Source organism: Miniopterus schreibersii (genome assembly GCF_964146895.1).
Source record: "Miniopterus schreibersii genome assembly, chromosome: 7".
Classification (NCBI taxonomy): domain Eukaryota; kingdom Metazoa; phylum Chordata; class Mammalia; order Chiroptera; family Miniopteridae; genus Miniopterus; species Miniopterus schreibersii.
Genome location: NC_138108.1, coordinates 4996907 through 5010726, shown reverse-complemented (window position 1 = coordinate 5010726; position 13820 = coordinate 4996907). Strand labels below are relative to the sequence as shown.

Here is a 13820-nt window from a genome sequence, read left to right as displayed (position 1 = left end):
TTCTGAGGTATCTTATATTTTAGTTGCAATGGTAAGTGGTATTCTTTTTTAGTTTCTCCTTTTGAGCGTTCACTGTTGGTGTATAAAAATGCCGTCAATTTTCAGATGTTAATTTTGTATCCAGCTACCTTGCCAAATTCATTTATTAAAACTCATAGTACTTTGATGGAGTCTTTAGGGTTTTCTATGTACAATATCGTGTCATCTGCAAATAATGACAGTTTTATTTCCTCCTTTCCAATTTGGATGCCTTTTATGTTTTCTTCTTGTCTGATGGCTGTGGCTAGGACTTCTAGTACTGTGTTGAAAAAGAGTGGTGAAAGCAGACAACCCTGTCTTGTTCCTGTTTTTAAGGGAAGTGGTTTTAGTTTTTGACCATTGAGTATGATGTTGGCTGAAGGTTTGTTGTATATGGCCTTTATTATGCTGAGGTATGATCCCTCTATTCCCACTTTGCTGAGAATTTTTATCAAAAATGGGTGCTGGATTTTGTTGAATGCCTTTTCTGCGTCTATTGATATGATCATATGACTTTTGTCCTTCATTTTGTTTATGTGATGTATCACATTTATTGATTTGCAAATGTTATACCAGCCTTGCATCCCTGGAATAAATCCCACTTGGTCATGGTGTATTATCTCTTTAATGTATTGCTTGATCCAGTTTGTTAGTATTTTGTTGAGGATTTTAGCATCTGTGTTCATCAGGGATATTGGCCTGTAATTTTCTTTTTTGTGGTGTCTTTATCTGGTTTTGGGATTAAGATGATGCTGGCCTCGTAAAAAGAGCTTGGGAGTATTCCCTCCTCTTGAATTTTCTGGAATAGTCTGAGGAGAATAGGTGTTAATTCTTCTTTGAATGTTTGGTAAAACTCGCCTGTAAATCCATCTGGTCCTGGACTTTTGTTTGCTGGGAGTTTTTGATTACTGCTTCAATTTCATTAGTTGTTATCGACCTATTCAGGTTTTCTGATTCTTCCTGGTTCAGCTTTGGAAGATTGTACTCTTCTAGGAATTTGTCCATCTCACCCAGGTTGTCCAGTTTGTTGGCATATAGTTGTTCATAGTATTTTCTTACAATCCTTTGTATTTCTGTTGGGTCAGTTGTTATCTTGCTTCTTTAATTTCTGATTTTATTTATTTGGGTCCTCACTCTTTGTTTATTCCTGAGTCTGGCTTGGTTTATCAATCTTATTTATCTTTTCAAAGAACCAGCTCTTGATTGCATTGATTTTTTTTTATTTATTTTTTTTTTTTAGTCTCTATGTTGTTAAGTTCTGCTCTGATCTTTATTGTTTTCTTCCATCTGCTTCGTCTGGCTTTTCTTGTTGTTCTCTTTCTAATTCTTTTAGTTGTTGTGTTAGATGGTTTAGTAGAGCTTTTTCTTATTTTTTGAGGTATGCCTGTACTGCTATGAACTTTCAGGACCGAATGGACAGTTTCAGCACCCTGGGTTCAGTGGATTCGATTAAAAAAAAAATTCCTGTGAGCACTTTGCCTGCACAGCCCCTAGAAGGGGTTTTAAGCTTTTCCTCCAGTTCCCAAACTGAGAGTCTTATTCTTGTATTGTTGTCCTGTGAGCTGTTCTCCCTGCCCCCTCAGGATTGTCCCCTGCGGCGGATATCTGGGGCTTCAGTGAGCTGAACCAGCCCCTTTCCTGTCGGGGGTGCCGCCTAGCCTAAGGGAGGGGTAGGTGTGCTCCGCCCCTCCTTTCCCAGCTCTGGTTGGCTGACCTCACGGGGTGCTCATTTCACTCTCCACAATGCAGACACAAATGCCAGCTTTCGCTGGTCTGTCTGCCCAATGCAAGCCAGGAAGGTGGACACCCATTCAGCAATCAAAATCTCAGAAACACACAAAGCAACACACACATTAGAGAACCTGCCCTGCGAGGTCCTGGTGCCCCCATGCCTCGGTACCAAGCAGGAGGGGTCACAAAGTCAACCTCATGCAAGTCCCCTGCACAGCTGATCATCAGTAAAGCTGGGGCAGCTCCTTGCGAGCTCCCCCAGCTCCCCTCAGAGAAGGTCAAAAATCCCCAATTGGCCGCACCATCAGCTCCGGCAGCTGGGGACCTGAGCCACCCACTGGCAGCTCCAGTCCCTCTCTGGCAGCGGGAGGGCTCTCTTCCCCTTCCCCGCACCACACAGATCAAAGGCTTTCTGGGATCCTACACAATGCCCTACGGGAAGGCAGAGGGTCCCCGTATGTGGCTGCTCAGCACAGCCCTCGGGCCCCTTTCTATTCAGGAGCCACACACTGTGGGACAGCCTTTCCCAGGGTCAGCACCATTCGCCGCTTTGTTTCGCTAGGAAGGCTCGGCCCCCTCCACACAGGCACACTGTTCCCCTGGCTCCCTCTGCCCTCTGCGTGGGGCTCTCCTTCCCCTCTCCTCCATTCAGGGTTCAAGATCCCTGCTTTTGGATGCCGGTCTGCACTCCCAAGGGGAGGGAACTTTGCAGCCTCTAGCCCTAGGGCCTCAGAGCCCAGCACAGGCTTCAGGGGGGACTCCCCCTTTCTATGCCCCCCTGTTACCAGACTATGATGTTTCTTCAGTGCTCCCTACTCACAATATATCCACTCAGATCTGTTTCTCTGGCTTTTCCAAGCTGGTTATGCAGTCTTTTAGTGCTAAATCGAGTCCCTGGCTGGGAGCGGGGGCGCTCTGCTGCTTGTCACAGTGCCACCGTCTTCCCTCCTCCTTAGTCATCAGTTTTGATTTGCTCTTTGAACGTGTTTGGAAGGAGCTTTGAAAAGTCAGTGTGTAGATTGGGGAGCTCCTCCTTTGTCCTGTTGTTTATGCTGATCTTATCAAATGTAGTTAGAAATGTTTTCCTTAAGATTTTTTTTCATTTGAGAGTTTTTGTTATTTCTTTTGTGGCCTAATGCCTGTCATTTTTGAGGCTTCCTCGTGTTTGAAAGGCGATATGATGCAGTGATTAATACTGTGCTATCTACTGCCGGTCAGGAAGGAGGGAAGAAGGTGGGGGTAGGTCAGAAGATCGGGGGCGGGGTGTTCTGAACCGCAGCTCTGCCTCTACATAGCTGCAAAATATTTACCTTCAACATTTTAAAGATCTTTTTATAGATTGTAACTTCTGCCATACAGGCTGGTAGAGTGTACATTTTATCAGTATGAAATAAACTGCATTCTTTGTCATACTTTTCAGCCTAAATTCTATTTGTTTCTGATATTAATTTTGCTACAGAGCACTCTTAACTTTGCATTTGCTTAGTGTGCCTTTTTCAATCTTTTTACTTTCAATCTTTTTGAGCTGTTTGATTTTTTATTTGTCCCTTATAAATTGAACATGTATAGCTAACATGTTTCCTGTCCAATATACGTATTTCTATATTTTATATCAGTTTATTCCTTTAACATTTATTTCTCTCCTGGAAATTCCACTGTTAGAATGTTGAAACATTAAATTATACAGTATATCTTAAATTTTTTATGTTTTCATTATTTTTTTTTCCTTGCCTTTCAGAAAGAAATGTGGCTAGCTTTTCTTGAAATGAGTCTATTCAGCTAACAGGCCTACCTTTAGTCTTTAATATTTTAATGAGGTATACTTGACATACTATAAAATTCACCTGTTTTAAGGGTACGATTCAATGACTTTTAGTAAATGTATCGAGTTCTGCAACCATCACACAATCCAAGTTTAAAACATTTCCACTACCCCATAAAGTTCGCTCATGGCAATTTGTAGTCAATCCTTAGTCTATCCCCCAGCCCCGCGGAACCATTAGCTCCCTTTATTTTTAGATTTCCTTTTTCTGGGAAGTTCATATAGATGGAAGCACATATTATGTGTCTTTTGCATCTGGCTCCTCTTACTGAGAATGCTATTTCTGAGGTTCATTCATGCTGTAGCAGGAATCAGTATCTCATTCCTTTTTATTGCTAAATAGTGCTCCGTCATATGAATCTTACCACATTTTACTTACCTGTTCAACGGGCTATTATGAAAAATGCTGCCACAGGTATTCGCATGCTCGTCTTTGTGTGGACATACGTGTTTATTTCTAGGTAGATACCTAGGAGGGAAACCATTGGGTCATATGTTAACATGATGGTTAACTCCAAGAAATTATCTTACAGTGTTTTCAAAGGACCATGTTCTATTCCCATCAGCACGTATAAAGGTTCCAGTTGTCCCACAATCTTGCTAGCACTTGTTACTTTGTAGTCAACCCAGTGGGTATGCTTTGATGTCTCATTTTTTATTTTTTATTTGCTTTTTCCCTAATGATTAATAATGTTAAGCATCTTTCCATGTGCTAATACCCTTTACATGTCTTTCGGAGAAATTTCTATTAAAAGTATTTGCCTATCTTTTCACTGGGTTGTTAGTCTAGTTATTGAGTTGTAAGAATTATTTACATACCTGTAAACAAGTCGTTCATTAGAAATATGATTGGCTAATATTTTCTCTCAGGCTGGGGCTAGTCTTTTATTTTCTTTATGGTGTCCTTTGAGGCGAAGAAGATTTAAATTTTGTTAATTTCCAATTTATCAATGTATGCTTTCATGGATCATGCTTTTGGTGGTGTGGCCACCTTGTTGTCTAACCTAAAGTCACAACGATTTTATCCTATATATTCTTTGAAAGCTCTTATCATTTTCACTCTTACACAGGATGCTAATAAGTGAAAGCAAGGGACCCTTGATTACAAATCATTAAGAATTTCAAAACTGTGCAATCAGCATTAGAGCAAACACGGGGCCTTGTGTGACCATGTGGATGCATGCCAGTGCACTGGCCCTGCTCTCACAGGGCTGCAGTCTATTTTGAGTTGATTTTGGTATTTGCCGTGAAGTATAGGTGTACATTAATATTTTTACATGTGGATATCCAAATATCTTATCACCACTTGTTGAAAGACTATCTTTTCCCTAGTGAATTGACTTGGCACTTTTATTAAACATCCATGGACCAATAACATAACAGTTTATTTCTTCACTCTCAATTCTGTTCCATTGATCCATATATCTATTTTTATGCCAGTATTATACTATATCAATTACTGTGGCTTTATAGTAAGTGTTGAAATCAGAAAGTATAAGATTTGCATTCCATTTGTTAAATTTATTCCTAAATATTATATTATTTTTTCTACCTTTATTTTTTAATTAGAAAATCAACTTTTAAATTTCCCAATTAATGGCTTTATAGAAATAATATTATAAGCTACAGGGGTACAACATATATTTATTCTAAAGTGTTGTTACTTTGGCCCTATTATTTCTATTTCCTCTGATGTTACCAAACACGATACAAGGATAGGAGGGGACCTGGGTGAAATCCTGACTCTTCTCTAAGCCAATGTTAGCAGCCTGGGTGCAGCATTCAACCCCTTTCCCAACATTTGTTCCAAACTTTACACACAAATAAAAGACTTCTATTACTTTGATTTGTATAGAATAGAATCATAACATATTAATATGAAATTAATGTGTTTCATTCGTCAGTAAAACTATGCCCTTCCATTTAAATACTAGAAGTAAATAACTATGTATCCAGCAGAATGGATTTACCATAATTTACTCAACCATTTAGCTTAATGAACCACCAGACTGTTTTCAGGTTTGGGAGATCAGTGTTATGTAGTTATTGTTATATTTTGCTATTAAAAAAAACAATTCTTCAATAAAAACTTTTGTACTTATGGGCATCTAACCAATAAATATTAATTATCACCTTGTGTGTAACAGGTACTCAAAAAAAAAAAATCAAGGGACAAAACAGACACAATCCCTGTGCATATAGCTTATATATTTTTGAGAGAAGATATATAAGTAATTAATTTAGTATATTAGGGAGTAGCAAAAATAGAGCTAGATTAGGGGCTTGGGAGCATAAGGGTAGGGTGGAGTTTAATATTGTTAAGATGTCAATTCTCACCAAATTTATCTATAGTTTCAAAATGCAAAACTTTATAAAAGTCCAAAGAGCTTTTCTTGTAAAAAGTGACAAACTGATTTTAAGAGAGAGAGTGCCAGGTGGATACTGGAAATATCTGGGGGAACACTTTGTAAAGTATATGATAGTCTTACCACTATGATGTACACCTGAAACCAATACAAAATAATATTCTTTTGAAAAACAGTGCTCTCAATAAACACCTGTTGAATGAAAAAAATAAATAAATAAATAAATAAATAAATAAATAAATAAATAAAAATAATAATTAAAGAGATGTGGAAAACCAAAAGACTTTGAAAAAACCAAAATAATCTTTCCCCAATTGATTTCAAGACTTTCTATAACCTATTGTATCTAAGCCAATATGCTATTGGCATACAGATAGACAAACAGATCAATGGCACAGAAGAGAAATTCCATAAATATACTGATGCTTATATGCAAATGGCTACTTTGGGTAGGCAAAGATTTCTTAGTGCACTAACGGTATTAACTGCAAAAGAAATAGATTTGGCTTCATCAGAAAAATTTCTTCTCGCCTGGCCAGGCGTGGCTCAGTGGTTGAGTGTCGACCTGGGATCTGGGCGATCAGGGTTCGATTCCCTGACAGGGCACATGCCCGGGTTGCGGGCTCGATCAATGACTCTCTCGTCGTTGATGTTTCTGTCTCTCTCCCTCCCCATTCCTCTCTCTGAAATCAATAAAGACATCTTTAAAAAAAAAAAAAAATTCTTCTCATCAAAAGACATAGTTAAGAAAATGAAAGGCAAACTGGGAGGAAATGTTTCCAATACTTAAATCAAACAAAACACTTCTTTCCACCATAGATAACAAACCCCTACACATGACTACGTAGTAAAAGACAATGCAATAATCTAAATGGGCCAAAGACTTGAACAGACGATATATGAATTGCCAAGGAGCATATGAAGATGCGATCAGTGTAATCGGTCGTTAAAGAAGTACACACTGACGCTGTCTGCGAGGCGCACCGCACCTTAGAAAGGCCGAGCAAGGAAGGCTGCGTCTAACGGGCCCTGAGGCCGATTTGGCAGATACTGTAACAGTCAAACATGTTCCCGCACAACGCCCAGCACTCCAGCCTTAGCTTTCCCCAAGAAAAATGAAGACACCCCCCATAAAAGGCAGCAGCAGCTTTATTGACGCTAGTCCCAAACGCAATCAACCCAAATGTTCATCGGCGGGAAAATGAAGAAGCGGATTGTGGTGGAAACCCCCGGGGGGCCTCCGCACGGTGGAAAGGGACAGCTGGTGACCGTCACCGCATGGGCGACGAGCAGAAGTGAGCCGCTAGGCCTGGGTGACTGCCACTCCGGCGTGACCCCAGGAGCAGCGTCAGTGTGTGCCTCGGGCCTGCCCGGCTCCAGGCGTCGGCCTGCGGGTTGCGGGGTACAGGGTGCGCTTGCTCCGCTCTGCATTTGCCAAGTGGCACGTCAGTGGTAAGCAGGGTGCTCCCTGCCCACCTGCCCGCCTTCGAGGTGTCACAAGGGCGCGTAGCTGCTCCCTGACCACTGAGCATCCCCCCACACCAGCAGTTACTGTCCTCTCACCACGTTTTGGCCTACAGATTTTGGTTGAAATCTTTCATCTACTCATTTTTTCCGCCATTCCCTCTGTCCCTGTGAACCCAGCCCCTTTATTGTCATCTTAGTGGGATTCTCAATGAAAGAGAAGACAAATGCTTGTCTTCAATCTCCCATCCTTAACCAGAAACGTTTGCCCGCAGGAATTTGATACAATAATGTGACGTTATTATTTCCTGATGCGTATGTGTGTATTAGGTACTGGAAAGTGCCAATAATTCTTCTCTGGTTTGACACACACAAAAAATGTTATGAGTCTTCATAACATTTAGGAATACAAGATGTTGATTAAAATATTATTATCATAGTAATAAAATAATTAACTAATAACCAGAGTTACAGACTCAGGTTTACAATTACTTTCACCGGAAACAATAGTGATTTCTGAAGTTCAGAAAAGGATTCACCATATATAACAAAGTAGAGAAAGAATTATATTAAGACAAAGCAGGAGTCCCAGAAGAAATGAGGATATTCTTGTGACATACTCAATTTATACTACATCATATCATTATCAAACCACATCTTTTCACTTATGAACTAGTTTTATAATGCGGAGTGGTATTTCTCCTAGCTGCCATTGGTCAGAGAGGGGACACCTTGTTTTTATCTCTGAGATTTATTTTCCGTTAGTTGTTAATTAAGATGCATGTTCAAGGTTAGATTCTATTGTTATTCCATTCTTTTTTACTTCTGTAGATGACCTGTTTACTCCATCTCAATTTTGTACAAATTTTAAAAATGTTAATTAAAAAAATTCCAGATATGTGATGATATCTTTACAATGGCTTTGACCAGGACAGACTGGACTGGACTGCTCAGCTCTGTGTTTAAGTCTTTCTTAACCTCCACACTGTCTTCCTTTAAACCTTCGTTTATTGCTTTAATTCCATTTACTTTCTTCTCTACTCAGGACCAATTACTTTACGTATGTTGGTTCTTCACAGCCTATCCTTCATTTATAAAATCTTACAGCCTCCACAAGCATCTTGGAATCTTGGTGACCATTGTCACATGATATCCTTTCTCCCTAGGATGCCTGCAGACCAGAGCATAGATGACAGGTTTATCCGTGACATTTTATTCAATCACTTCAGAAGACATAAGGTCGAGATTTCAAAAGCAATAAAAAAGGAATTTCCTTTCCTTGAGGTTCTTCGTGACCGTGACTTCATCACCAATAGAATGTATGAAGTAAGTGAAGTTTATTATGTTACAGTCACTTAGTAGCCATACAAATATGTAGAAATTCTAAAACTTTACATGTGAAAGTACCTGTGAAGGAAAATTGTAACACATTAACAACAAAATCACTTCCTAGGGCTCTCCTGTAACTTGGAAGTCTGTGTTTATATTTTCTCCATTTATTGTTTTTTAAGGATTGTCAAGAATCTTGTAGAAACCTGGTCCCTGTGCAGAGAGTAGTGTACAATGTTCTCAGTCAACTGGAGAAGACATTTCAGCTGCCACTTCTGGACGCATTGTTCAGCGAGGCCAACAAACAGGAATACCCTGACTTAAATAACATTTATAAAGGCTTTGAAAATGGTAATTAGATTTATTACCTACCTCTTGATGACCTTTTTTTGACAAGTATATATTTAGCTCCTACCATGTGCCACACACGGTGCTGGACAGTGGGGATGTAGCGGTTAAGAAAGCAGATGCATCATGATCCTCCTCAAGGCCTATGGTATAATAGCTACTGTACAAACCCGACTTGCATTCTGCTTAACTAGGCATTTAGAGTCACAAGACAACCAGAGCCACAGTGGCATCAGATTTACTTAGAAGGACAAATGACAGGAAACACAACATCCAAACAGGGCAGCATCAGTTTGGGCTCTTCTGTGGGACCCCTTGCAGCTGTCCACACAGCAGTCCACCAAGTTGACTACTACCTACTTCAAGTAACAGCTTAGCTGTGAGCTCCACCCTGATTTAGCCACACCATGCCCATGGGAGTTAATGTCCCATGTAACAATTCTGTAGTCATAACTTTCAAGAATCTCACAAAGGTCAGGTGAGTTACAAGAGTCAACAGATTGAAAGAAGATCATAAATGGCTTATAGTTCATATATAGTCCCTCCTAGTACGCACACAATTTATCTACCTACAGTCACAGGTCATTTTTGCCCCTAAGCTCAGTGTTGGCCTACTCACACAGAAGAGAGGCCACCTTTATCAGGTATCCAGAGTAATGAGCAAGAAAATTAACCCAAAGTCAAATTTGCTTAAAGAACGAGAAATGGTTTTATTAATTTCTCAACAAGGAGTGAAACACACATTAATTATAGAATCACAAAACCTAGTGCTCTGCCAGGGACTACTTCTGATGCTATATAAAAGTATAGGTATGACTCTCAAATTTATTCTGAGAAGGCATAATTTATACTTTCTAATGGTACCCAGTTAAGAGAATGCTCTACTGTATCTAGATAGATAGATGATAGATAGATAGATAGATAGATGATAGATAGATAGATAGATAGATAGATAGATAGATAGATAGATAGATAGATAGATAGATGATAGATAGATAGATGATAGATGATAGATAGATAGATAGATAGATAGATAGATAGATAGATAGATAGATGATAGATAGATAGATAGATAGATAGATAGATAGATAGATAGATAGATGAGATAGATAGATGATAGATAGATAGATAGATAGATAGATAGATAGATAGATAGATAGATAGATAGATAGATGATAGATAGATAGATAGATAGATAGATGATAGATAGATAGATAGATAGATGATAGATGATAGATAGATGATAGATGATAGATAGATGATAGATAGATAGATAGATAGATAGATAGATAGATAGATAGATAGATAGATGATAGATAGATAGATAGATGATAGATAGATGATAGATAATAGATAATTTACTTGCCTAAGTGAACCTTTTATTCTAATGGAGTCTCAGTGGAGTTCTCCAGATAAGAGACAGAGATATTAGAAGAAAAATGGCCACCTGTCCTGAAGAGAGTGGATGCTATGGGATCAGACATAGAGTGTGAAAAAGACTACTGTGTCTTTGAAAGAAAGACAAATTTAATTTGGCTCAACCAGAGCGTGAGAAGCAGACTGTGGGAGCTAATTCAAGAGAAATAAGTTTGACGGTGATTTTGCAAAGTTTAGTATAGAAAGCTAAGCAATTTGAAGTTTATAGATAGGCAATAAAGAGATACTACCAGGTTTATAAGCAAGGAAAAAATGCAAAGCACGTATGAAGCATGTGGCTTATTGACTTGTGTCAATAATAATCTTACTTATGGAGAACAAAGTTGTTTCTCCAGCAAGTCATTTAGTCAGAAAAGGAAAAAAGGAAGAAGTCAAATACCTAGTCACAAATTTCAAGGCAACATCATATTTGTATCCAGGATGTCCCAAAACATGGGTAAGAGGCAATGGCAGGTACCTTTACTACCTGCATCATAGGGGCTCTGATCCTCTCCATGGACTGTGCGGACTTCCCTCCCCAGGGCCTCCCTTGCCCTTCCCTGACCCAATTAAGTCCAACCCTTCTCTTCTCCAAGGCCATCTTTAAAGCTGTTGGGCTTTTCCTTTTATACACACGGATCTCTCTAGGATCCTAGTCCTTCTACTGAGGTATCCCCTCTGTTTCTTCATTACAGTGGGAACAGTTCAGAAAACAAATTTCACTTCCAGTATTTATTTTCATATTTTCTTTCCCAACCATACGATACCTTTTTACATGAGTAACAGGCTCACTATATTGTCACAATTTCTTTTTCCTGATATTCGAGGGGCTCCTTTGTTGGGGGTCCTCTATTCTATCTCAGGGATGATGGGGAACTTTACCATGAGGATAGGAACCCAATGAGCTCTGAGTGACCCAAGGACTGGAAACTCCTAAATGTGTAAATTTAAGATGATGTCCCTGGTCTCTGATGGGAATATCTAAGTACCTTCTTCTCTCTCCATCTTCTCAGCGGTCCATGAAGCACTTTGTCAACAAGACAGTGATGAAGAGAGTGTGGAGAACCCTAACACCCAACTAAGCCTTGAACAAGGTGATTGCAACCAGATAAAAATCAATTCTGATCTGCTAAGAGGAAAGGAGAAGGGGAGGTGGGCCCTGAGTCCTCAGTGGAGTTTGGGGATCAGGGAAGAACTGTTGAGGAGCATGGAGAGGGCAGGGAGGGCTGTTCACATGAGAGTCTGACCAGGGGCTGATCCTGAAGGAGGAGCTGTGACGAGAGACCATAAACCCAATAACCAAGACAGAGAAACGGGAACCCAGTGTGTCAGGAAGCCAGATTTAAAGAGAATGCTGACGGGGAAGTAACTGTGATTTAGAGAGACCCCCGTAGGAGAAGATCAGTGTGAAGCTGTGAAGGGCTGAGAACTGTGGGTCCAGGTCATCGTCACAGAGCAGACCCCTAATGACGGCAGATTGCGGAATGGCTTTAATTGTCAGGGGTGCTGTTCAAGAGCAGAAACCTTCAAGGAGATGGGCAGTCCTGTAGGCAGAGAGGAGGGGAAGTGACAAGGTGTTGAGAAAGGGATGCGGGTATTTTGAGAGAGAGGAAGAAAGAGGAAATGAAAAACAGGAGAAGGGGGTAAAGGGCACAAAAAATAATCATATTAAGAGCTCACTTATTGACTGTTTGCTCTCACAGTCGTGGGCTTAGTGCTCACAGCTGCCTTTGGGAGGAAGTATCACTCTCTGTCTATTTGCAGAGAAGGAGACTGAAATATTGAGAGACCATGTATGTAGCTGGCCTGGGGGTCAAATGAGCAAGATGACCCCAGGCATTCTGAACCCACAGCTAGTATTCTTAACCCTCTACACACCCAGATAATCTCATGGAAAAGACAGAAGCATGAAACAAAAATAGGGAAACATATGCAGAGAGAAAGAAACAGAAAGAAGAATACCAGGAGCTGGAGGAGGTGCAGGGGAATCAGGCACTGACCCTCGTAAAAGGCCAACGAGACAGAGAAACAGACATTCAGAGGGAGAGCGTGGTGTGAAGGGGGTGGGATGAGGCACCAGGACTTTGTAGGAACTATGGCAAGGCCACCAGTCAGGGGCAGCTCCGGAGACAAAAACAGGTTCACTATGGCCATGGGTGACATGAAAAGCCATTGCCAGTTACCAGAGGTGCTCATGGGAAACACTCAGTGAGATGGACCGGCTAATGCCCTCTCAGCCCAAAGAGGGACTTGGGCCTGACTGCAAGAGTCAGGTGGAATCCTCCAGGCCCAGATGGCCTCTGTATTGATACCTGGGGGTGGGGGGTCCTCAAGTCCTACTTTATAAAGATTAAAAGGGAATTAAGGGAGAATGGGATTTCTGAAATAAACTTCAATTTATGAAATAAACTTCTCATTTCTTCTCCCAGGAACTAGTGGAAGCTCATATCAATGCCTGACCTGGATCCACCCACATCCCTCAGATTGCAATGGTCTGTTCCTGTTGACTGTTCTGTGATCCTTGGTTGCTCTTGTCCCATTCGGGCCGGTGCTGTGGTGGGAGGGCAGCTTCTTTTCAGTACTGATTGCCCAGAATAGTTGTCTTTGCATCTGCAGTTTCTCTAAGGATTTAAATAACAGAGTCTTCATTTACCTGGTTGCCTGGGAGGGTTGCTCCCTTCACATTCCTTAAATGCACTTGCTGCCAGCTCCTAACAGCCTGGGCCAGGATCTATCGCCCATGCACCTGGCTTCATGATTTTCTGCCTCTGTCTTGCTTGCATCTGGCAACAGCCTTGCTTTGACATCACATCCTGCAGTGGCCAGCACTGCAGTGAGGGTGGTGAGGTAAGGGTGATGAGTGTGTTCCTCCTGGATCAGGGTCTCTCCACTACTGGGTCCCTCACACAGGGCCATGGACACCATGCGCCTCCTGTGCCAACCCTCTCCCATCACCTCCGAGCAGCTGGCCTGAAACTGCCCACGAAGCACCTGACCAGCTTCCAGAAAAACACTTTAGTACTTTAGCAACCAATACCCACTGTTTACAACTCTTGACCTTCCCTTAATCTATAACACTCTTACTAATGTTATTAAATCAAAGTATTATAAATTTAAGATATTGATCAGAAAGAGTTAATTTTCTGATCAGTCACGATATCCCTTATAGCAATACAGACAATGTTTTATTTAATCTTCTCAAACATTTAAGATGATGATGTATGGCCCTCGCTGGTGTGGCTCAGTTGGTTGGAGCATTGTCCTATACACAGAAAGGTCAAGGGTTCAATTCCCGGTCAGGGCACTTACCGAGGTTTCGGGTTGCA

General features: G+C 40.8%; 1 protein-coding gene across 7 annotated transcripts in view; it reads left to right on the top strand.

Annotated features, from left to right (window-relative positions):
- SP100 (SP100 nuclear antigen) overlaps positions 1-13820 on the top strand; it is a 185221-nt gene that overhangs the window by 136141 nt on the left and 35260 nt on the right. For 2 of the 7 annotated variants that reach the window (XM_081143136.1, XM_081143138.1), the window contains exons 2-5: positions 8568-8727; positions 8913-9081; positions 11508-11588; positions 12924-12986. The exons of the other annotated variants lie outside the window; for them this stretch is intronic. In XM_081143136.1, coding sequence (XP_080999262.1) covers positions 8568-8727; positions 8913-9081; positions 11508-11588; positions 12924-12986 — 473 coding nt within the window. The remainder of the gene's footprint in view (positions 1-8567; positions 8728-8912; positions 9082-11507; positions 11589-12923; positions 12987-13820) is intronic. 7 annotated transcript variants of the gene reach the window in all.